Source organism: Myotis yumanensis, unplaced genomic scaffold, assembly GCF_028538775.1.
Source record: "Myotis yumanensis isolate MYYU_CA2020_CCGP unplaced genomic scaffold, mMyoYum1.0.hap1 SCAF_5, whole genome shotgun sequence".
NCBI classification, from domain to species: Eukaryota; Metazoa; Chordata; class Mammalia; order Chiroptera; family Vespertilionidae; genus Myotis; species Myotis yumanensis.
The window spans coordinates 24269192-24295045 of NW_027223756.1; the positions used below are offsets into that span (position 1 = coordinate 24269192).

Here is a 25854-nt window from a genome sequence, read left to right on the forward strand (position 1 = left end):
ATTCATGATGCATTACGATGATGATATAAAAAGGGAATAAAAAGAAAAGCTGAAAAACTAAGGCTAATTGAGGACATTCAAAATTAAGAGTGAATTAAAAATACTTTTAAAGGAAAAAGCTAAAGGATAAAGTAAAAGGGAATTTAATTTTATTTTCTATTTGTTTTGCCTAAAAAAACTAAACCTAGTTTGGTACCAATAACATTTAAAATAACGAACTATTTTCTTTCCCCACTAAAGTACTGGAAAAGAAATTTCTCCTCATTCAGAGACAAAATTAAACCCCTGGATTTGTATATAATGTACCTATGTTCACGCACACACACACAAAAATACTGCTAGTTTTTTAAAAAGTGCCTTTTTTTCTTTTTAACTATTTTAAATAAAGGACATTAAAGCTAAACTTTCTATTAACTCTGAGACTACAAAAAAAGCACTGATCATAAAAGCATGCTGAGTAAAGTTATATGTATAGTTTTATTTTCTGCTTAAAGAAAGCAATGGAAAAATTCATTTGGTAAAAAAAGTTACATGTTAAGTTTAAATTAGTATAAATGCTGCCATCTGCAGGACCACTGAACCTATTAAGTCAGCACTAGAAATTCAAATCCCAAAATACAGGGTGGGGGGCAAAAGTAGATTTACAGTTGTAATACAAATAAGTAATACAATAATTAATAAATAATAATACAAGAATAAACTTTTGCATTCTCATAACTATAAACCTACTTTTGCCCTACTGTGTATATAAACTTATCCTCAAAGACTGTTCTCCAAAACCAACCCCCTCCCCCCGAAAGTAATTTTAACTATATGACTTAAACAGAAGAAAATAAAATCTCTTTGTATTTGTATTTAGGCATAAATGTCATTGTTAAATATCAAGCGGGGCAACATATCACTCTTGTATTTGACTATCAATGTATAAACTACACTGAAAGGTCACGTGTTTCTTCTCATGCTAAAAGAGAAGGTTTTCTCTTTGGGTGATTATTATATGCATATCATGAAGACACAAAATAACCCCACATCTAAATTTTTAACCTTCTTTTAAAAGGAAGCATTGGCTGGGTAGCTCAGTAGAGCATCATCCCAACACAGCAAGGTTGTGAGTTCAATCCCCAGTAAGGGTACATACAAGAAACAACCAATGAACATATATGTGGATGGGTGGAACGACAAATTGATGTTTCCATCTATCTGTCACTGGCTCTCCCTCCCTTCCTCTCTCTCTCTCTAAAAAAAAAAAAAATCAATTTTTTTAATCCATAAAAAGTAAAATAAAACAAAATAAAGGGAGCATCTCTTCAACTCAGATACACCTCTACCCTCAAGTTATGTTGTATTAGGAAATTAAAAATTCCACTTAGCATTTTCGATAATTCTCATGTCACTGACAATAAGTTTCTTAAAATTCCAAATAAGATTTTAGTCTTAGAGATAAAAATCCTAATCCAATTTACTATGCCCATTTCCATCTCTTATGCCAATATTTTCCCTAATTCTTCCCCTCTTTTTCTTCATCTTGTTTGACTATCCCTTCCTTATAATCATCCCCATTAGAACTACACATTGCTATTTCAGCAGCATTTAAAGCTCCAAGATAAATTACATCCAAATCCCTCCTTTTCACCTTAATGCCAAATTAATATAATTCCTATTATATACAATGAGATAGATGTCACTGTACATAAAACCAAAGATTTGGAAAAGAGAAAAGCAAGTCTTTTCTTTTAAAAATATTTTTATTGATTTCAGAGAGGAAGGGAGAGGAAAAGAGACAGAAATGTGGCAGCATCCTGCATACCCCCTATTAGGGATTAAGCCTGCTACCCAGGCATGTGCCCTGACTAGAAATCAAATTGTGACCCGATTCACAGATCGACACTCAACCACTGGGAAACACCAGCCAGGTAAGTCTTTTTCTTTTCTAGTAAAGTACCTTGGAGGAACAAATTAAAGGAAAAATGAGAAAATGAATGAACATTAATATAAAAGATGCCTTGTTATATAAACAAATATGAATAATACTTTCTATAGAACACTAGCTCCCTCTCCAAAGAATCTTGTTATCTTGAGCAAAATTTTACAGAGTAACTCAAATTCTCTTCCAATTGACCTACAAAATGTCATTAGTGTCTGCCATTTATTAAATGCCTTTTACTTACAAACTTCACAGGTACCACATTTGGTCAAATGGTCACCACCATCTGTTCTAACATTTGATGGGTAGGGTCAGAGAAAGACCATGACATCAAAATGGAACTGTAACTGGAAGAATTTTATTGTGACAAAAATTCCACTTTCTATAGAAATGAATTTTGCTATTCTGTACCTTTTACCTGGTGGTCCTATTAAAAACCTCTAAAACAAAATGAAAAGTCCTCTCATAGATGATAGCCTTTCAAATAATGTTATTATGCAAACTCTCAATCTTATATCTACAGGATCAATAACCCCAGCTCTTAGACATCACTCAGAATCCAGGATCTGGTCTTAATACTGTCCTTGACCCTAAAGAAGACCAAGATTGCACGATGTTATCAAGAATATCAAGCTATTCTCTATCAGTTAGTTTTCTACAAAAACTATGTCCAAAGAGGAAAGTAATCCAACTACTTTTAAATTTAATTTAGAAAGTGAGTAATCCCTATTATTAGAGAAAACATTTTTGGTTTTATAAACATTGTACTGGGCATTTAATTATCTAACACTGTCAACATGTAAAAAGTACCCCCCAAAAAAACAACACACACCACCAATTCTTGAAAGTTTTTGGTTTCTTTCTTGCAAGATGCAATATCTGAAAGTGCTCTTTTCAAAATAGTCACAGGAAAAAGACCAGAGAGTGATAATTAAAATGTGTGTAAGTCTAAGAAACAGCTGCATCACAATCCTATTCTTACACAGAAGCTAGTACAACAAAGTGGTAATAGATAGTGGGAAAAATGAAAAATTGGGATACAAGAACCCTAGGTTCTATTCATCTTTGCTACAAATTAGCCCTGTGAACTTGACCTATGGCATAGTTTTCAACTATAATATTAAAATAGATCTCGGATTAAGGATTAAATGCATTCAAATTAGGATGCCGAACATTATCACTGCTTAATTCATACAAGAAGAATTATACTCCACAATCTTTTCATTCCTTTTCTAGATGTAACGATTTCCCCTAAGACAAAAAAACACAACACAGAACCATGAATTCACCATAATTATCTAGATGTTTAAATGGTGCATTTTACACTTTACTTCACAATTGTTACAAGGGAAACTTCTGATTTCTATTTTAGATAAATTTTTTACAATTAAGTGACTCACATTTTCATTCCAATATAGCATAGTTATTAAGAGCATGGTACTTTGATCTGAAATGCCCAGGCTCAAATCCAACACCATCACTTATGAGTTCTGTGTACCTACCTCAAAGATGGTTGTGAAAATTAAATTAATTACATGTAAAGTGCTCAGAATCATGCACAATATATAATAAATCACTCAACTTGTGTTACCTATCAATGACTTATGATCTCTCAACTTCATAGATTCAATCCCTTAAAAATACTGCACTTAGAACATATTTACACAAGATAATTGTTTTTAATTCATTGAGGCCATTATCCAAAATGGAGTGTAGCTTTAAATGTGGCTCTGATTTTAAGACATGTAAACAACAACAAAAAGGACATTTATCAAAACTGAAGAAAAAATATTGCAGTTAGCCATGAATCATTCAAAAACGTTTCAAACAGGTGAGATTCAAGGCAAATTTCAAATGCAACAGACACATGAGAACAAACTAACTGACAGTATGAAAACATAGCTGGAAATATTATTATAATCTATTGGTTTACCTGGAAGTGGAATTGGCATGCCAGGAAGGGGAACACGAAACGGAGGTACCATTACTGGTGGAAAAGCAGGTATTGCTGCTGCTGGTTGAGGTACTGAATGAGGGACAGCAGGAGGTAACGTCTGGGGGTGCGTCTGGGGAATGTTTTGCACAGGTGTGGCTGTAGGAGCAGGAGTTGAAACACTAACTGTAGGCGTAGCAACTGAAACAGCAGAACTTGGGGTCTGATCTTGTGTTGTGGGTGCTGATAAAAGATAAAACAAAAATATGTATCACTCCTTCATAAACCATTTTACTCTATTCATTCATCACTCACTCATTCAGTCAGTATTTAAGGGCCCATTCCATGCACTGCAAGAAATTTGTAACAAGGTCTCTGTCTTCAAGAAGCTTGAAAATAGTTAAAAGAAATATAAAAAGTAACTAAAATACAAAGAGAAATGGGATAAATTTATAGGCATGTAAATCAAGACCCAAAGACCATTTTTAACAGAGAGGTACAGAAAATGTTATGCTGTGATGGAAGACATTGGTAGATTAGGATTTCAACAAGGAAAATGACAAAGTGGAAAGAGAAAATAAGTAGTGGGAATAAATAAAAGCAAAGAATAGGAAACAACCAGGAACTATTTATAAAACAGAAGGCAAGCAGTCAACCAGTAAAACACTAGGCATATCATCACAACTAGTGAGTTATGGCTGGAAAAGTAGGCCAGAGGCACAAAGTAGAAGGCCTTGAACAAAAGTATGTACTTTACTAGGTAGGGGAAGGAAAGAACTTATATAAATGTAGAAAAATGATCTATAAGAATGCACACCAAAATATATTAACTCATTATATCTGTGTATGTATGCCTTTCACTTTTTACATATGCTTCTTTTAGACTTTGAATTTTTAACAAGAATGTATTCACGTGTAATTAGTATGATTTCGTGAATATTAAAAAGGGTGTGGGGAGGCTGAATTAAGGTTTCTGTTTTGAAGAATAATCAATGTTCATTTGATGAATTAACTGGCAGATGCATAAGAAAAAGAAAAGAAATAACAAAGGTGGGAAAATCAATTTCAACATATCTGGAATTTTGTCCAAACAAAACAGAACAGATAGAAAAATAAATGCAATAACTAATGACTGACTGGATAGAAACAAATAGAATAAAAAACAACTTTGGTTTCTCTATAATTATTTCAAAAGAAAAAAGAAAATAAAAAACAAAAAACTCAGGTTTCCAGTATAAGAGACCAGGAGAATGAGAAATTCAGGATAATTTGGTTTGGCTAATATGTTATTTTTAAATATCAAAATTAAAACGTTTTATCCTAGTAATTACATTCAAAATCAAACTGTGACCTAAAAATAAAATTCATATTTCTTAAAGTTTCAGTTCTCAAATATTACAAAACATTTTTGTTATTTATTCATAACCCATATAATTTCAAAACAAAAATTCATTGTGGTGATTCACTGGTAAAAAATACTTCATCTTTCTCTTGTTATAAAGAAAAATGTCAAACTCTACCTATACTGAACTAAGAATAAATTTATCAAATTAAATAAAATAAAGCAGTGCTTTCCTAATACTTTATTCTAAGGGAAAGCACACTGTTTAACACAAACCACCCGGTACTCCAACTGACAACAAAATTGGTCAGCAACTTTTTTTCAGCGCCTAATAATGAAAAAACTCACTTAGGCTGGGAAGATGTGAGCAATTTCATACTTGTTAATAAGGGACTCACCTTGGCTAAATAGACAGCAGGGCCAAACAAGTATCTTCAGGGGCCCAGGAATGAATTGTTGGTCTAGCATAGACCTAGCCTTAGGGTACAGTATCATATTAATATAATTTTATAACATTGTGAAAAATACAAATTACATGCAACATTTGCCCAGTCCCATACACATACCATTTAGCATTTGTAATCTATTGTAAAGGCTGAAAATATATTTAGTTATTCTTCCCAACTTCCCTGAGAAGTAGGATTTATCAGCATTTTTCACAATCTTGCAGAGGATAAAATGAGTTTATACTCAACTGGAGTTTAAATTATAAATATCTTAATTTTTATTTCCATTTGCCCAGGTCTATACTGCAGTTCACAGAATTACATTTTTAAAAAATATTATGGTAATAGTATGTAGATATAATTACCAAAGTTTTGTACAAATTACTGTAGTCAGGAAATAAAATGTTATAAAGGCATCAAATTCCAAGTGGAAAGGAACACCAATGGAGAAAGCAAAAAGTATTCAATTCAACCCATTTCTCTTGCTGATACAGGATTTTCTGATTTGATTAGTGGAAATAAGTCATGAGAGAAAAAGGATAAAGGCAATAAAAGAATTAAATGGAAACTGGGAAAATGGCAGCTAGGACTTTATAGTAGATAAATTCCTACTAATTCTATCTGCTAAAATAACTGAAACACTAGGTCTCAAAATATATTATTAATCCAGCCTCAGATCTCAACTAGAAAAGGTAAGTGACTGCAACAACAGATGGAGAAATTTTAATACTGTAGCATGACAATACTTCATCACAACGAATCAAGTAAAATAAAAAGACATCAGGAATACTCAGAAAGACATCAAAATTGATGTTTAAAGGCAGTAAAAAGAACGTGATTTTGCTATTCTGTCCTTAGAATAAAGGCCTCCCAATAACTGAAGGGGAGTGCAAAAAATGACAAATTGGAGTGTTCTGACAAGAATAGTTGATAATCACAAGATAGCTATGGGCCTGAAGACCACCCTGATATAGAAATGGAATGTACGTAGGATAAAGTATTTGGCTACCCACTTTCCTTAGAACAAAGTAGTTCTCCTTCCTAAGGCAGAAAACAAAACAGCAGAGCCTCCACATAGAACCACACTGCTTTTATTAATCCCCCTCGCCCATTACCACCACAGTTACCCCATAAAAGCTGGCAGTTTTCTGCCCTGCCACATAGGTTTTAGAAGCACTAGCCTATAGAACGGCAAAGACCCTCAAACAGCTAGCTGTTAACTTCCATATAAGAATTCACTGTTAAACTTCCATATCAGAATTTATCTTCCTGTTAAGTATATTTTTGTCTAAAAATTATCAAGTAGGGCCTTTAAAAAACTGCCTCCACATTACACGTACCTTATTCTTATAGGTTATTTCTTGTATCAATAAAATAAAGTCAAATTTAAATCTATTATTAAATTTCTCTCATATACATATTCCTTACAATGTACTATATACTAATAATTCCCAAGTCCCTAAAATATTGGGGAAAGGGACATTTTTTATTTTCTTATTTTCATCTCTATTATCCATGTAGCAAAATAATCCAAATTGTAATAACCTTGTGGAGACATGTATTTTCATAACAGTACCATAAATAATCAAAACAATAAAATCATTATTTAAATATTCTGAGGTTCAATCTCAGCTTGCAGAATAAGTAGCAACAAATAAAAAGTAGTGGTATAAATATTAATGGCAATCTTTTAAGCATACTAATATATTATTCTTTCTTCATCCCTAAAAACTGCTATTAAGCACTTCTCATATTTTAGAAAATATCTAACCTTTGGGCCTCTGTAACTTTATACCTGAAAATTCTCTTACCCTTTTGACCACTTCTTTTTCAACTCCTCATTTCATCTGCCTATGTCCCGTTATAGGGTCTATTCACCTCTAAATGAGTACTGAAAAGTTCCTAGTAAGTTTCCAATTTCAACACTACCCAAAAAATGAGCATCAGAAAAATCTCCTAGAACACTTCATTTCTACAGGCTCCCTATTACCTGCCTGACTCACCCATTTGCCTGGTTCTTAAAACTCATAATCTGATGTCACTCTTATTTAATTTACTAACCAATATAAACCATCCCACCTCAAAAGAGTACCTTAACAATCCCCCAAACTACACTTACACTCATTTCCTGAACTTTATGCTGTTCCTCTCTACTTAAGAGACTTCTCCTTACTTTTGAACTTACTCAAATTCTACCACAAATCCTTCATGATCACCTTAATACCCATGCAATCCACCAACCTGTCTCTCCGTTTTCTCAAACTGTTACACCTTCTATTTTCGCTGTAAATTTTGCACACTATTTTACATGCATTATGCTGGCCTCCTCAATTAGAAAAACTGAAGTTCTGTAAGATAGGGAACAAGACTTCCACTTATTTTGCAAAGCTCACAGCACCCAGCATTACTGTTAGCCAAGTTGAATAGCTAACTGTACCTCCCTGGTTTAGCTTCATGAATTGCAACTGGGCAAGAAATTTCTTCTACTAATGTAAATTTCTGTTCTTCTTTAACCAAAAGTCTTATGTCAAAAATATTTTTTAAATAACATCAAGGATAATACCTGAAACACTAGTATCATTTTGGAATGCAGTCCCTACTTGTCCATTTCCCTAGCTGCTAAATAAAAACACATGCTGACTGGTACTCACTTGATACTGTCTGCGAAACCGAAGAGGCAGTTGTCGTGGTAGAAGTGGTAGAGGATGGGGTGGATGATGATGTTGAAGTGGATACTGCAGGTGCTGGGCTACTGGTTGTAGGGGTGGAAGCTCCTACTGCTTGTGCTTGCACTTGTGCCTGGGCCTGGGCCTGGGCCTGTGCCTGTGCTTGCGCCTGGGCCTGGGCCTGGGCCTGGGCCTGTGCTTGAGCCTGAGCCTGGGCCTGGGCCTGAGCCTGGGCTTGTGCCTGTGCCTGTGCCTGAGCCTGCGCCTGGGCCTGAGCCTGCGCCTGGGCCTGGGCCTGGGCCTGGGCTTGGGCTTGGGCTTGGGCTTGGGCCTGGGCCTGGGCCTGAACCTGTGCCTGGGCTGCAAGCATAGGTGTCAGTTCTGACTGCTGAATAACCTTAACTCCATCTGGCTTGCTCCAGGCAGATTCACGTGTCCGAGCATTATAATAATAAACCTGCAGAGGAAGCAAAATCACTGGTATCACAGAATCTGTCAACTGTCATTAAAAACCGATAATGCAACTATATTTTGCCTTAAAATTAAGTTATTGGGGGAAATTTTCTATAATGAGGATACTATATTTTTAACACATACATTATTTTTGTGCAGTTAACACTGCTATCCTTACAAAGCCCTGCAAAGTTGACCCTTGGCTGGCATCTGGGAACTTGGATTTGGGGAGGGTTACCACCATTCCCTAACTAGTAAGAACAGCAGCTCACTGTGCCTAAATTGTTTACACAAAAATGCAGTTCATGCTAAATGTCTGCTTTCCCTTTGAAAGTCTGGAATTTTGTTATGTGCTAGGCAAAGGATGCCAGTCCCCAATGAAATCCCTTGACTCCCAGCTCAAATGAGCTTCTCTGGTAGACAACCCTTCACGTATGTTGTCACAATTCCATGCTGGAGAAATTATGCATACTCTATGTGCTTCCAAAGAGTGGACTCTTGGAAGCTTGTGGTTCATTTCCTATAGACTCCGTCCCATTACCTTTTTCTCTTTGCTGGTTTTGCTTTGTATCCTTCACTGCAATTAGTCTTAGCTGTGGGTACAACTACATGCTGAGTCCTGTGAGTCCTCCTAGTGAATACTAAACCTTAAAGTTGTTTTGAGGACCCATAATACATATTTAAAATACAAGCTTCCAGAATCACAGGTAAACAGATGTAAGCATTCTAGTCTGTGTGGAAGTCCAATCCACTAAGCCTTTCATCAAGTCCCACCCCACGCCCTGCTTACCCCAGGCTCATTCTTAATTGGCAAGAATATTGTCATTGATCTCAATCTGCCAGAACTCTTTAAGTTTTACTCTTCTGTCACTAAGGAGTTAACAACCTAAATATTTTTTCTAATTTACCTTTCCATCTGGCGTTTTATTTTCAACCCATATCTCCTCAGTAGGAGGCAGTGCTGGAGTACCAGGGGCAGACACAGGAGGCATTCCTGGTGGAAACATCATACCCGGAGGAGGAGGCATGGTTCCCATGGGTGGAGGCATGAAAGGCGGTCTCTGTTAATTTGCAAGAACAGTAATGGTCACTTGTATTTATCTTTTTTCCTTTCAAATTATTACTAAATTCTACCCCAAAGGAAAGTATTATAAGAGCAACCAAAGTAGCTTTAGAGTCCATTCAAAAACACTCATCTAGGATGCATAAGCAAAGTTTCTCTGGAACAAAACAGATTGGAAAGAAATACATCAACATATAGTAGTTATCTCTGGGTAATAGCATTATGGGCGAATTTCATTTTATTATTTATACTTCAACTGCATATTTCACACACTAGGTACTAGATTACCTTCAGAAAAAAATAAGCGACTTTTGTATCTTTTTTAATACCAGGCACACCAATGCTTCCACCTCTCACTTACAATAAGAACCAAGCAAAGGAGAAACGTTAATTTACAAATAACATAGCAACAACTAAAAGAGAAAAATTGAATATAACTAATCCTTTTTCCTACAAGAAAAAAATATTAGCTAGAAAAATATTCATAATTTTCTATTTTTCAAATAATAGTAACAATAAGTAGCTCACCAATGGCATGAACATCAGTTAAGTTTAAAAGATATAGTAAAATTATCCATTTTACTTTTAGTGGAAAATAAGAATTTAAATGGTATATGTTACAATTTTTTTTTTTATTTCCTGGAACTATTACTAATTCAATCCTATCTCTGATAATTCCTTCACTATCATTCTTCAATGATTATTGACACAACATTAAGATTCTGAGCCACACAATTCAACTGTAACTACTAACCTTACTAAAGCAGACAAGTGGTGTAACATTTTAACAACAGATTTTGAATGGGGATTTAAAGATATCCTCTTTAATATACAAGTAACAATAAATTTCAGTTATCCAAAGCATCTTAATCTAGATAATGGAACTAACACCATGCTAATAATGTGAAACTGTACTTCATTTTCTTTCCCATACTTCAGATTTTTTTTTAAAAAATTCAGTTTAGTGTCTTTCAAGCATCAGCACACAGACCCACATTCTATAAAATATCCACCCCAAAGCACATTAACTGCATATCACTTGGATTTAATGTAAAACCACACAATTATCTATCAAGACCAAGAAAACATCACAACATTGGAAAGTATCCCATTACAACATCTGATATATTTCCATTAGAGGGTTACATCAGTCCATTACATTTTATAATATTCTGCAAGTAGGTTTAACTCTTAAAGGCCCAAATTAGAATAAATTCATATGTAACAAGTTATACCAGAGACAGTCAAAAATCTATTTCTTATTCTAATCTCAGAGAAAATATAAAACTTTTTAACAATTTGTTTAAGGGGGTAGGGGCTATTCATTACTAGGAAGGCAATAAAATTATTAAATATTAAAACCTGTGTCTCTTCCATAAATATGACCCTATCTAAATAGAGTTAACATCACTCCCGTAGTACTTTGTTATCTTTTGTTATTTTTAGTGAGTTCATTCTTGATCATCTAAACTAATGGAAAATAGATGATACCACTATATTTATTTGGTTTCGGAACAGTATAGGCTGGATAAACAAAGAAAAACAGAGATACAGAGATACATACCCAAACAAAAACAGCACAACCTCAAAAGTAGACGTTTGAGAGAGGCCACCTTCGTGACCTCATTTCAGACAGTAAGTGAGTCTATATATACTAGAGAGGGATCTGTGCCTCATGTTAAAATACCAGAAAAATTTTTATTTAAAGAAATCCCACAATTCTATTTCTAAAATTATAAAATAACCCCCTTGGCCCCCAGGGAAGAAAAATATTCAAACAATGTGCTTACAAAATGCTTTGTTCTAGATTCTATCCTAGGCTTCATTTGTGGCAAGAATTGCTCAGAATATATATACATTATGTATGTATACAGTGGAGCCTTGACTTACAAGTTTAATTCGTTCCGTGATGGAGCTCGTAACTCAAATTACTTGTATGTCAAATCTTAAAGTGAACGAGTGAGACACTTGATGCTGGGCTGATGTTGTGGCGTTCACTGTGATGTTCGCTGCACCAACTAGCGGTGGGGTATCTGAAGCTGGCTTGTAACCCGAATTTTAGCTCGCAACTCAAAGCAAAAAATCGGCCGAGAGACGGCTCATATCTCGAAAAACTCGTTAGTCGGGACACTCGTAAGTCAAGGCCCCACTGTATATACTTAATGATAAAATGTATCATTCGTTGAGCATTGACCTATGCACCAGGCAGTCATGGTTCTGGTCAGGGCACATGCCCAGGATTGTAGGCTCGATCGCCAGTAGGGGGTATGCACGAGGCAGCCAATCAATAATTCTCTCTCATCATTGATGTTGTTCTCTCTCTCCCTTTCTCTAAAATCAATAAAAATATATTTTAAGAATAAAATATTAAAAAATAAATAGCAATAACTAAAACAATTATACCTTTAAAATTCAAACTTCATTTCCCATAAAGAAGATGGGTTACTAAAGACAATTCTCAGAAATAAAGGCAGGTAAGAAATACTCTATTTAATCCTGTTTCCTATGAAGTATATTTTTCTATCTAAATTCCCATTCTGAATTTCTACTCAAAACCGCTGCTTTTGGAACAACAAATTAATATATGGATTATATTTTCCTATAAAGTGAAACTAAGAACACAGTTTTTAAGGCAAAACTGACATACAATATTAATATTAACAACAATGAAGGAATGACAACTTCGATATTCTTTACCTGAAGGTGTGGAGGGCCCATAGGTGGAGGAATCCCTCCTGGAGGAGGCATTGGTGGCATATTAGGATCAAAAGGAGGACGTCCAAAAGGGGGCCGAGGTGGTGGAGGAGGGCCTCGCATCATACCAAAAGGTGGAGGAGGTCGCATGAGAGGTGGTGGGCCTCGCATCACTGCATTTGGTGGGGGAGCTGGGCCTCGAAACCTTAAGGCCTGCTGTTGAGCCATCCTGTGGGAGAAACAATGAATTAGTTTTTCTTTCTCAAAATTACAAAAATGTAGTTACTGATCTCTAATTACATCGAATTCAATAGGCCCTTAAGAGCAAGTGGAGTTGGAAAGGCATAATTTTGCAACCATCACAGTAAAAGTGCATCAGTAAGAATGATCCATGGACACCAAATCTAGGAGGAAAGCTGGATGAAGAGGATATCCAGATGATCTTAAAATGTCTCCTCACATGCTACTTATGATTGCAAGGGGAGATGAAAAAAACACTATGTAATAGGGAAATCGTGCAACATCTTGACCAGTGGATCTAATTAACACTTGGATTGCGGGAAACGAGTTAAGTCGGCTCGCGTGAATTGCGCGTACTCCACGGGAGCCGTCTTAACTCGGTTCATATAGATTTGCGGTGGAGTGCGGGAAACGTGTAAACTCGGGCCGATTGTAACTGCGTATTACCAAATATTTGTTTGTTTGCCGTTCACAAAGATACCTACCTGCGTATGCGAACCGTTTCATACCCATTGGGGTAATAGGTATCATAAAAATCCCTTGTAAGTAGAGAACACTTTATGGCGCTGGTCGAGTACAATACCGTTAGGGTACCAATGTATTGTTTTCTCATTTTATAACCGATATCCCTGGATATCTCACCATGCAAAGAGAATAGTTATTGAGAAATACTTCTTGTGTCCGGACGTCTTTAGTTTTGAGTTTTGTGAATATTATTACGTGTTTAAATATTTAAATATATTGTGATAAAGACATTCATATAGAATTTTTTAACCAAATAAAATAAAATCGTTCCGCAAAGTGTTCGCATAATAATTATTTTTTTATATCAGATATCTATCGGAGTACCGCTATTTTCAGTTAGTATTATTTTTATTTGCTTTAACCTAGAATGTCGCAGCATTCAGACTATAGTGACGATGAGTTTTGTGCAGACAAGTTGTCCAATTATTCTTGTGATAGCGATCTTGAAAATGCGAGTACAAGTGATGAAGATTCTAGTGATGATGAAGTAATGGTGCGTCCCAGGACATTGAGGCGACGAAGAATTTCGAGCTCCAGCTCTGACTCAGAGTCAGATATAGAAGGCGGGAGAGAAGAATGGTCGCATGTTGATAATCCACCGGTCTTAGAAGATTTTTTAGGGCATCAAGGATTAAACACAGATGCTGTTATAAATAATATAGAAGATGCCGTGAAATTATTTATCAGAGATGATTTTTTTGAATTTCTTGTAGAGGAGTCAAACAGGTATTATAATCAAAATAGGAATAATTTCAAACTTTCAAAAAAAAGCCTAAAGTGGAAAGATATAACCCCTCAAGAGATGAAGAAGTTTTTAGGGTTAATTGTTCTCATGGGACAGGTGCGCAAAGATAGAAGAGATGACTATTGGACCACGGAGCCATGGACGGAGACGCCATATTTTGGTAAAACGATGACGAGAGACAGGTTCCGACAGATATGGAAAGCTTGGCACTTCAATAATAATGCGGATATCGTAAATGAATCAGATAGACTTTGCAAAGTGAGACCAGTACTAGATTATTTTGTGCCTAAATTTATAAATATTTACAAACCTCATCAGCAATTATCACTAGATGAAGGGATCGTACCTTGGAGGGGAAGATTATTCTTTAGGGTATATAATGCTGGCAAGATCGTTAAATATGGAATATTGGTTCGTTTGTTGTGCGAAAGTGATACAGGATATATCTGTAACATGGAAATTTATTGCGGCGAAGGAAAGCGATTATTGGAAACGATACAAACAGTAGTGTCTCCATACACTGATTCGTGGTACCATATATATGGACAATTATTATAATAGCGTCGCAAATTGTGAAGCACTTATGAAAAACAAATTCAGAATATGTGGAACAATCCGGAAAAATCGAGGTATACCTAAAGATTTTCAAACAATTTCTTTGAAAAAAGGTGAAACAAAATTTATAAGGAAAAATGATATATTGTTACAAGTGTGGCAATCAAAAAAGCCTGTATACCTGATTTCTTCGATTCATTCTGCGGAGATGGAAGAAAGTCAGAATATTGACAGAACATCAAAAAAGAAAATTGTCAAACCGAATGCACTCATTGACTACAATAAACATATGAAAGGTGTTGACCGGGCCGACCAATACCTTTCATATTATTCGATATTGCGGAGGACGGTCAAATGGACAAAAAGGTTGGCAATGTATATGATAAATTGCGCATTATTTAATTCTTATGCAGTTTACAAATCAGTGAGGCAAAGAAAAATGGGTTTTAAAATGTTTTTGAAACAAACAGCTATCCACTGGTTGACTGATGATATTCCAGAGGACATGGACATTGTTCCAGACCTTCAACCAGTACCGTCTACTTCTGGAATGCGGGCTAAACCACCTACATCTGATCCACCATGCAGGCTATCGATGGACATGAGAAAGCATACGTTACAGGCAATTGTCGGAAGTGGAAAAAAGAAAAACATTTTGAGAAGGTGTCGCGTATGTTCTGTTCATAAATTGCGCAGTGAGACACGCTACATGTGCAAATTTTGCAATATACCTCTACATAAAGGGGCGTGTTTTGAAAAATATCATACGCTAAAAAACTATTAATTTCTATTTGTTTTGATTTATTATGAAAATTTTATTTTAAACTTTAAAAATATGTGTATATTTTTAGGTAATAAGTATTTTTTGGGTTTTTCGTATTTAGTTTATATATATCGAATTATTTATGTACTGAATAGATAAAAAAATGTCTGTGATTGAATAAATTTTCATTTTTTACACAAGAAACCGAAAATTTCATTTCAATCGAACCCATACTTCAAAAGATATAGGCATTTTAAACTAACTCTGATTTTGCGCGGGAAATCTAAATAATTGCCCGCGCCATCTTATATTTTGGCGGGAAATTCACCCGACACCGTAGTGTTAATATCATCAAAAAAGGACAGATGGACATCATGTGACTGAGAGGAACACATCACCTATTTCAGGCAAGAATGTATATTCTCAAATTAATAATGATGAAATAGTAGACAAACACAAAAAATGGAATGTTCTATTTAAAAGGGGGAAGCAGAGGATATATTCTTCAGAAATGTGGATATTATACATAAAAGACAAAGGCAGGCTGTGGAAATGTATTACATTAAAGGAGCTAGAGAGACATGACAACACAACACTAATTCTAAACCAAATCCTATCCTAAAGGGAAGAAATGCTATAAAAAACACTGGATTAATGAACAACACTAGAATACGAACAACAGATTAAAATATTGTATCACTGTAAATTTATGAAGTTGGTAACTGTATTTAGGCAAAGTATCTCTATTCTTAGAAAATGCATACTTAAGTACTTAAAAGCAAAGGGCTATGGTACATGTATCTTACCCTCAAAAAGTTCAGAGTAACAGAGCATGCATGTGGGCAAATAATAAAGCAGAAGAAGTAAAATACTAATACCAAGTGTACTATCTTTATTTTTTGCAACTTTGGTAAGTTTGAAATTACTTCCAAATACAAAGTTTTTTTGTACCTCCATACAGGGGCGGAGGGTAGCAGGCTTACGAGATTACTAGCATTCTCTACCTAAACGGAAAGCCTTTCTCGACACTGCACCCTACCCCACCCTTCAATCTCTAGCTAAAACACCCTGGTTTATTTTCTCTATGGTATTTCAGCAGATACATAGTATTACATGTTATTATCTATCTCCCTCTCACAAGTGCTTTTTAAAAAAATAAAAATTATTCACTCTTAAAAGTAATTACTATGTGTCAGGCAGTGCTCTAAGCTCTTTTTAAGTCCTTTAATCATCGTTAACAACCCTATGAGATATACTAAAGGCCTGGTGCACAAGATTCGTGCACTTGGGGGGGGGGGGTCCCCTCAGCCCGGCCTGTGCCCTCTCACAGTCCAGGACCCCTCGGGGGATGTCCGCCTGCTGGCTTAGGCCCAATGCCCCTGGAGATGGGACCTAAACCAGCAGCCAGACATCCCTCTTGCAGTCCAGGGCTCTCACAGTCCGGGACCCCTCACTCCTTACCACTGCAGGCAGGAGAGGCTCCCGCCACCACTGCTGTGCTTGCCAGCTGTGAGCCCAGGGCAGCTCTGGCTCAGCGGCGCTCCCCCTGTGGGAGTGCACTGACTACCAGGGGCAGCTCCTGCATTGAGCATCTGCCCCCTGGTGGTCAATGCGTGTCATAGTGATCAGTCGACTGATGGTTTGGTCAACTGGTCGTAAATGTCGCTTAGGCTTTTATATATATAGATACTATCAACCTCATTTTATACATGAGGACACTAAAGCAAGTTGAAGTCAAATAATTTGTCTAAGGCCACACAGCTGGTTGAGTAGAAAAGCCAGGATTCAAACACAGGCAAATATCTCTTAAACACTACCCGACACTGTATATATACTAAGCTCCTTTAGAGTAGAAATTCTGTCCTGTTCATCCTTACATCCCCTATACATAGTTAGGTCTGCACATAATAGGCCTAAAGAAATATTTGTTGAATGAACCAATGAATACCTACCTAGGTGATATTGTACCTACACTACTTCACAATAGGGTAGGTAGAATCTTATAAACATTACTAGAGGCCCGGTGCACGAATTCGAGCACCAGTGGGGTCCCTCGGCCTGGCCTGCGGGATTGAGCTGAAACAGGCTCTCCGACATCCCTGAGGGGTCCCAGATTGCAAGAGGGTGCAGGCCAGGCCGAGGAACCCCACTGGTGCACAACTGGGGCTGGGGAGGGACTGCAGGAGGGCTACAGGGTGTGTCCCGCCCATCTCGCTCAGTCCCGATCAGCCAGACCCCAGCAGCAAGGTAACCTACTGGTCAGAGCAGCTGCCCCCTGGTGGTCAGTGCACATCATAGCGAGCAGTTAACTGGCCTTAGCATATCATTAGCATATTACACTTTGATTGGTTGAATAGCTGACCGGTGGACAGGACACTTAGCATATTAGGCTTTTATCATGTAAAATTAGCATGTTTGCTATAATTTGCCATAGTCAATTGAGTACCTACCTATCAGTCTTCCCAGTAGTTACTATAAATCTCTCCATGATTAATGAAATGTACATTTCTGTGCTCAAGAAAAAATTAACAATTACACTGGGTTGTTTTTGTGTGTTTTTCTTTTCTTTTTTTTTTAATTCTCACCAGAAGATATTTTTCCATTGATTTTTAGGGAGAGTAGAGAGGAGAGAGGGAAAGACAGAAACACTGATGTGAAAGAAGCACATTGATTGGTTGCTTCCTGCACGAGTCCTGTCCAGGGCCCAGGCCCGGGAGGAGCCTGCAACCAAATATGTGCCCTTGACCAGAATCGACCCTTTGGTCCGTCCCCAGGCTGATGCTGTATCCACTGAGCCAAACCAGCTAGGGCAACAATTATATTCTTTTTTTAAAAAATATATTTTATTGATTTTACAGAGAGGAAGGGAGAGAGAGAGAGAGATAGAAATATCGATGAGAGAGAAACATTTATCAGCTGCCTCCTGCACACCTCCTATTGGGGATGTGTCCGCAACCAAGGTACATGCCCTTGACCGGAATCGAACCTGGGACCTTTCAGTCCGCAGGCCGACGCTCTATCCACTGAGCCAAACCGGTTACGGCAACAATTATATTCTTTATGTATATATAAAGATAATCATTCTTATATTTTCTTCTCACCAGGCTCTCCCAACTTTCCTATATTTCAACTCTCTGCTTAAAATTACACTTTGAAGTTTTTCTACATTTTCCATATCACAGTTAATTCTGACATAAAAAATCCTAATAAAGAACCAATTTTCCTTCTAGAATACTAGGATTGTAAACATCCAGAATGCATATACCAACTGTATTTAACCAAATTTGCAAATGATCCTATCTCAAAGTATAAGTTAAAAACAATGACTGAAAAGAGGAGTATGGATTATATTAAAATAATTAGTCTTTCTCAAATTATATGTATTCCTAAAAGACACATAGCTACCATTATTGAAGAAACATCTTAACCTTTTGTGCAGAAACAAAGTTAACTATCAAGGAAGGATATTCTATTTCAGCCTTGAGTTAATAATGTACCTTAATCTTAGATTTCCTTTGAATCTGCCTCTCCCTTTAAAAAAAAAAAAAATTGACAGTACTTGTTTCTTTGGAATTTCACACTTCCTAGTTATAGCTTGAAGTTAAGCATTTTGGCTCTAGAATGATGAAAAAGTCAAACCAGGGCTCTGCCTTTTGCTGTCAAACTAGTTACATAATTTCTGAGTCTGAGTATACTCAGATGTAAATGAGCTGGAGAATAAAAATAAAACCTGTCTCATATCCCTGTTCAATGAGATAATCCCTGTGAAACATTTATAGTACCTGATACACACTAAACCACTTTAACTATCACTACTTTCATTCCCCAAAAAACCCTGCACTATGCTCTACCTATAAAAGACACTGGCCGGTGTGGCTCGGTTGGATCAACGAAATCCATCCGTGCACCAAAAGGTTGTCAGTTGGATTCCCAGCCAGGGTTGCAGGCTCAATTGCCAGTAGGGGGCATGCAAGAAGCAGCCGATGGATGTTTTTCTCTCTCTCTTTCTTTTCCTCTCTAAAAATCAATAAAAACATTTTTTAAAGGCACTTCATTGTCAATTTGACTAAATGTCTTTCAAAAGTCTGCCATTAAAATAGTGACAGAATTCACATAATTTCCTCCATCAGCATCTTAAAGTTGCCATTTTCTGATGCCAGATATGTATAGTACCTGTGCTGAGCTCTTCACACACACACTGCTTCATTGCAGGCAACTTACAAGAACCTGCAGTGAGGATTAAATGAGCTAAGAAAGTATGTGGAATAGCACCTAACACATTAGTGCTCTCCAAATATAGCTTTTATTACTGTTGCTATAACATCAGTCTAGTAATAGTACCAGTAAGTTTTCATGATATTAATATTAGTAACTAGAGGCCCGGTGCACAAAAATTTGTGCACTCGGGGGAGGGGGCGTCCCTCAGCCAGGCCTGTGCCCTCTCGCAGTCTGGGACCCCTTGGGGGATGACCACCCGCTGGTTTAGGCCTGCTCCCTGGGGAATTGGGCCTAAGCTGGCAGTCAGACATCACTCTGGCAGCCCGGCAGCCCTCGGGGGATGTCCACTTGCCAGCGGGAAGCAGGCCTAAGCTGCAGTCGGACATCCTTAGCGCTGCTGAGGAGGCGGGAGAGGCTCCCACCACCACCGCTGTACTGGCAGCCATCAGCCTAGCTTGTGGCTGAGCAGAGCTCCCCCTGTGGGAGTGCACTGACCACCAGGGGGCAGCTCCTGCATTGAGCGTCTGCCCCCTGGTGGTCAGTGTGTGTCATAGTGACCAGTCATTCCCAGTCTTTCTGCTGTTAGGGTCAGTTTGCATATTACCCTTTTATTATATAGGACAGAGGCCTGGTGCATGGGTGGGGCCTGGCTGGTTTGTCCTGAAGGGTGTCCCGGATCAGGGTGGGGGTCCCGCTGGGGTGCCTGGCCAGGCTGGGTGAGGGGCTGATGGGTGTTTGCAGGCTGGTCACACCCCCTTCAGGGTGGGGGTCCCCACTGGGGTGCCTGGCCAGCCTGGGTGAGGGGCTGATGGCTGTTTGCAGCTGGTCACACCCCCTTCAGGGTGGGGGTCCCCACTGGGGTGCCTGGCCAGCTTGGGTGACGAGCTGATGGGTGTTTGCATGCTGGTCAAGCCCCCCGCAGTGGGGACCCTCACCCCATGGAGGTTTGGCCAGCCTGGGTGAGGGGCTGATGGCTGTTTTCAGGCTGGCCACACCCCCTTTAGGGTGGGGGTCCTCACTGGGGTGCCTGGCCAGTCTGGTTGAGGGGCTGAGGGCCATTTTCAGGCTGGCCAAGCCCCCAGGCGACGGAAGCTCCCAGCCTCTCCTTATTTTTTTTTTATTCTGGGATTTATTTACCTTCTATAATTGAGGAGCTCAGAGCCGGCCAGGGCGGGCGGGAGGGAAGCCTCCTGCTCACTCCAGCTCCATGGCCATGTGAAGCCTCTGCACTTATTGCTCCCTCTGCCTGGAATGCTTTTCCCCAGATCATTATATAACTGGCTCCTTTGTATCAGTCTTAGTTCCTCAAACTCCTTCCCAACCCTCGGCCTCTCCCAGACCCTCTCTGTCTCATTACACAATTTGAGTTTTCTTAAAATATTTTTTATTGATTTCAGAGAGGAACGAAGAGGGAGAGAGAGATAGAAACATCAATGATAAGAATCATCGATTGGCAGCCTTCTACACTCCCCTTACCGGGGATCAAGCCCGTAGCCCGTGTTGCATGTGACCAGACCAGGAATGGAACCGTGACCTCCTGGTTCATTTGGTTCATAGGTCGACACTCAACCACAAAGCCACACTGGCTGGGCCCAATTTGAGTTTTTTTTTTAAAAATATATTTTATTGATTTTTTACAGAGAGGAAGGGAGAGGGAAAGAGAGTTGGAAACATCGATGAGAGAGAAACATCAATCAGCTGCCTCCTGCACACCTCTTACTGGGGATGTGCCTGCAACCAAGGTACATGCCCTTGACCGGAATCAAACCTGGGACCCTTGAGTCCACAGGCTGACACTCTATCCACTGAGCCAAACCGGTTAGGGCCCAATTTGAGTTTTAAATCATGATAAATGCTAAGAAACCTCTCACTTGCTTACTTTTGTATTATACCCACTAATATGTAGTTTTCCCTTAGTATACTGCAGCTTTCCAGTGTAGAGGATGGTGGGTGCTCAAATGTTATTGTTTTGATGGCCAGAGAGAAGGGGGGAGGGGGGTGGGGAATGGGTAGAGATGGGCAAGGAGGGAAGGGAATGGGGACATCTTCAATAGTGTTAATAAAAATACAGTTTTAAAAAAAGAAGCCCTGGCTGGTCTGGCTCAGTGGATAGAGCGTCAGCATGTGGACCGAAAGGTCCTGGGTTCAATTCTGGTCAAGGGCACAAGCCCGGGTTGTGGGCTTGATCCCCAGTGGGGGGCATGCAGAGGCAGCCAATCAATGATTCTCTTTCATCATTGATATTTCTATCTCTCTCTCCCTCTCCCTTCCTCTCTGAGATCAATAAAAATATATTTTAAAAAAAAAGAAAAATTGTTTTAATAATGACAGTGAATACTGGGTATTTCCTATATGCCAAGAACGATTACATGGACACTACTTGCACCAACTCTTTTTATCCTCACAGCAATACACTGAGGTAAGTTTGGCACCATTTTTACAGAGGAAACTATGTCACAGAAAAAAATAACGTGTTTAAGGTACTAGTTCAGGGGTGGGCAAACTTTTTGACTTGAGGGCCACAATGGGTTCTTAAACTGGACCGGAGGGCCGGAACAAAAGCATGGATGGAGTGTTTGTGTGAACTAATATAAATTCAAAGTAAACATCATTACATAAAAGGGTACGGTCTTTTTTTTTTTTTTTTTTTTTTTAGTTTTATTCATTTCAAACGGGCCGTAGTTTGCCCACGGCTGTACTAGTTAGTGGTAACACCAGTGTAGTCTTATTCTGGTTTTACAACTAAGGAAATTTAGACTGAAAGTACCTTGTCATAAGGTATTAATAGGTAATCTAAGGCCCTGGGTAAAGGATCTATACCAGCGGTTCTCAACCTGTGGGTCGCAACCCCTTTGGGGGTAGAACGACCCTTTTACAGGGGTCGCCTAAGGCCATCAGAAAACACATATATAATTACATATTGTTTTGTGATTAATCACTATGCTTTAATTATGTTCAATTTGTAACAATGAAAATACATCCTGCATATCAGATATTTACATTACAATTCATAACAGTAGCAACATTACATTTATGAAATAGCAACAAAAATAATTTTATGGTTGGGTCACAACATGAGGAACTGTATTTAAAGGGCCAGAAGGTTGAGAACCACTGATCTATACAAACATGACTCTAAAAGTTATCTTAACAGTCCTCAACATAAAGGGATGAATAGCATTTGGATCCCCAAATAAATTTTCTCTGTTGCAGGTTATTTGCATTCCTACCACTTTCAACCTTTTTGGAAAACAGAAGACTACTTGCAAAAATAGAAACAATTTTTTTTTTTTTACAAGAACAAATGTATTTCTCTAGCAGTGGTTCTCAACCTTCCTAATGCCGCGACCCTTTAATACAGTTCCTCATGTTGTGATGACCCCCAACCATAAAATTATTTTCGTTGCTACTTCATAACTGTAATTTTGCTACTGTTATGAATCGTAATGTAAATATCTGATATGCAGGATGTATTTTCAGGGGTCGCGACCCACAGGTTTAGAACCGCTGCTAGAGGTACTCTATCTAGATATGCAATCCCCCACTGGTGAAGACTAGACTGCAAACACTTTAACGGGAGAGGCAAAATGGAAAGATGCTTCTGACATATGGGAGGCAAATCCAGACTCTGCCAATTACTCAGCGACCTTGTATAAGTCACTTCCCACTCATTTGATGTGGCTAGTTTAATTCAAAATTCAGATCTTAATTAGTACGGATGCTCTAAAGCAGCGGTTCTCATCCTGTGGGTCGCGACCCCTCTGGGGATCGAACGACCCTTTCACAGGGGTCGCCTAAGACCATCGGAAAACACATATATAATTACATATTGTTTTTGTGATTAATCACTATGCTTTAATTATGTTCAACTTGTAACAATGAAATTGGGGGTCACCACAACATGAGGAACTGTATGAAAGGGTCGCGGCATTAGGAAGGTTGAGAACCACTGCTCTAGAGGATTTTGGTCTGGTTCAAGGCTCTACTGCCAGCACCTAGGTCTGTGACTGTCACACAGCACAATAACTTTGGTTCTAAGAAGCGAACCGTCTCTAAATCACCTATATTCATTTACGACCATAGAGCCACTGAACACTTTATTTGCCAGACACTGATAGACAGACACACCACAAAATGCCTGCAGGATACACATGACCCATATACGAAAACTAAGCCCCGATTTCTGCCATCAAAAAGACCACATGAACAGCCAGTTCATCTGAAACCATGAAAAGTGCTAAAATAATGGTCTGCACAACATGCTTTGGAAGCAACTTCCAACCCAAGAGGCCAGGCATAACATATTTGCAACAGAACACCGAATTTAAAGCCCTTCTCAAATCAGCTTTGCATCAACGTCCAGACTACGGTTAACAAAAACCTCAAATGGTCAAGCTGAAGATGCTGGGCTGTCTGAAACGCAAATCAATTCGGGTGACCTTGAGATCAGGATCCGGAATAAACCTTCCATCGCCGGCGCTGAGCGACCCCGGCCATGCACCTTCATCACGCATGACCCACGCGAACATACACATGGGGCTTAAGGGATCTGAGATTCATCTCTGAAATATGACAAGATTTTGCTCCTGCCCGAGCAGGGATTTCTGTGTGTGACAACCCAGAATCTAAAACCCTGAAAAACAACAGCCCCCATCTCCCGACACAACTTCGTCCTGAGCGCCAGACAACCCCAGGCTGCTCTCGGCCCCGGCTCTTTCTCCCTCGCGGATGCTGACAGTGGCACAATTCGGAATGGGGGCTGGACATCTGAAATGACATCTTCCCCACCCAGAAAAGGAAGGGAAAAAAAAAAAGGTCTCAAATAGCCAGAAAGCTTAGCACCTCTTTGTATTCTCCCTGACTAAAGGTGTTTTTTTTTTCCCAAGACACTTTCACTAGACAAAACCTTCGTGACGAACCCCACGGGCACTCAGACACCCGAAGGCGAAAGGTCACCGACCTCCATCAGGGCGAAGGCGGGACGCGGAGCCCGACCGCCCGGGCTCGGCAGCCACTTCCTGGCGCTCCCCCTGCGCCTCGGCGACCTCGCCCCACCGCCTCGGCGTCCGCCTGCCTCCGTTTCCCCGCCGGCGCCCCGGGCGGGAGGCTTCCCCCAAGACGGTTCCGGTCGGCTGGCTGCACAATGAGAAAGGCAACCACTCGGAGGCGGGGGGCGAGGACGGAGCAGACCCCCCTCAGGACGCGCTTCCCGACACCCACCAGGACGTGGCAACGGCCGCGGCCACGGCTCCTGGTCACAAATACGCTAAGGGAGGAACAAACGGGAGACGGGGAGAAAGGCCACGATTAGTGAAGAAAAGCAAGCGAGACGGGGGAGCAGGAACGGGCAAACCTGGAGACCCCAAAAGCGGAGCCGGGAGGGGTGAGGGGCTCCGGGGAGTGCCCTGCGGAGCGGAGGGGCGCCCGGGGGACAACGGGGCCCGCGGCGACGCGCAGCCGGGCGCAGGGCTGAGGGCGGCCGGGGCGGAGGCTGCAGGCGGCCGCGGCGTCGCCCCGAGGCGGGAACGTCCGGCCGGGCCCGGGGTCCGCAGCCGCCAGGGGCGCTGGGCCCCGCGAAAACCGCTGGGAGCGCCCCGAAAACGGACGCGAGGCCGCGGCCCAGCCCCGGGCCGGCTCACTCATTCAAGCCGCCTTCCCCTTCCCCCTTCCCCAGCCCCATGCGGTCCTGGACCCGGGCCGCCGCGGGGCCCCGGCCCGCCCTCCACCCCGCATCCCCGCTGCGGGCCCACCCGCGGGGCTCCCGCATGCCGAGAAGAAAGACAGAGCAGCGCCCCTTACCTGAGCTCCCCCGGGTTGAAGCGCTCGCCGTCCCCCCCGTCCCCGCCACGCTCCGCCATTACAGAAGACCGCGTTCATCCACCCGCCGACCGGGCGTCCTCTATTGGTCAGACAGGTCATCCATCTCGAGCGAGAGAGGCGGAGACAGCAGAGATCTGTGAGATGAATGGTGAAGCGTTCCATCAATCCTCGAGCTGAGGGCGGCACCTGCCTTACTATTGGTGGAAGGGCCCGCCGACTTTGAAAGCGGTATGGAGACAGCCACTTGATTGGTCGCTCGGAGGCTTTATGGGAAATGAGACTTAAGCGGCGAGGAGCCGCCAGCGCCCTCTCGCGGTAACCAGAGCTAGGTCCTCCCACGTCCTGCCCGGCCTGCGGGAGCCACGTGTCCGCCGGCTTCCAGGAAGGCAACGGTGGAGAATATTGGCCACACGCTGGCGATATTGTCTCGGCCAGAGACCATTTCCATTGCGTGAGCCAATCAAAAA

At 40.1% G+C, this 25854-nt stretch overlaps 1 protein-coding gene across 5 annotated transcripts in view; it reads right to left on the bottom strand.

The window, feature by feature from the left end:
• TCERG1 (transcription elongation regulator 1) overlaps nt 1-25449 on the bottom strand; it is a 65662-nt gene extending 40213 nt beyond the window's left edge. For all 5 annotated transcript variants that reach the window (XR_011471506.1, XM_070414675.1, XM_070414674.1 and 2 more), the window contains exons 1-5: nt 25367-25449; nt 12525-12750; nt 9673-9825; nt 8297-8768; nt 3858-4100 (exon numbers count right to left, since the gene is read on the bottom strand). Coding sequence is in view for 4 of the 5 variants with exons in the window: in XM_070414675.1 (XP_070270776.1) it covers nt 3858-4100; nt 8297-8768; nt 9673-9825; nt 12525-12750; nt 25367-25425 (1153 nt within the window). In the remaining variant the exon portion in view is untranslated. The remainder of the gene's footprint in view (nt 1-3857; nt 4101-8296; nt 8769-9672; nt 9826-12524; nt 12751-25366) is intronic.
• Between the last annotated feature and the right edge of the window lie 405 nt (nt 25450-25854).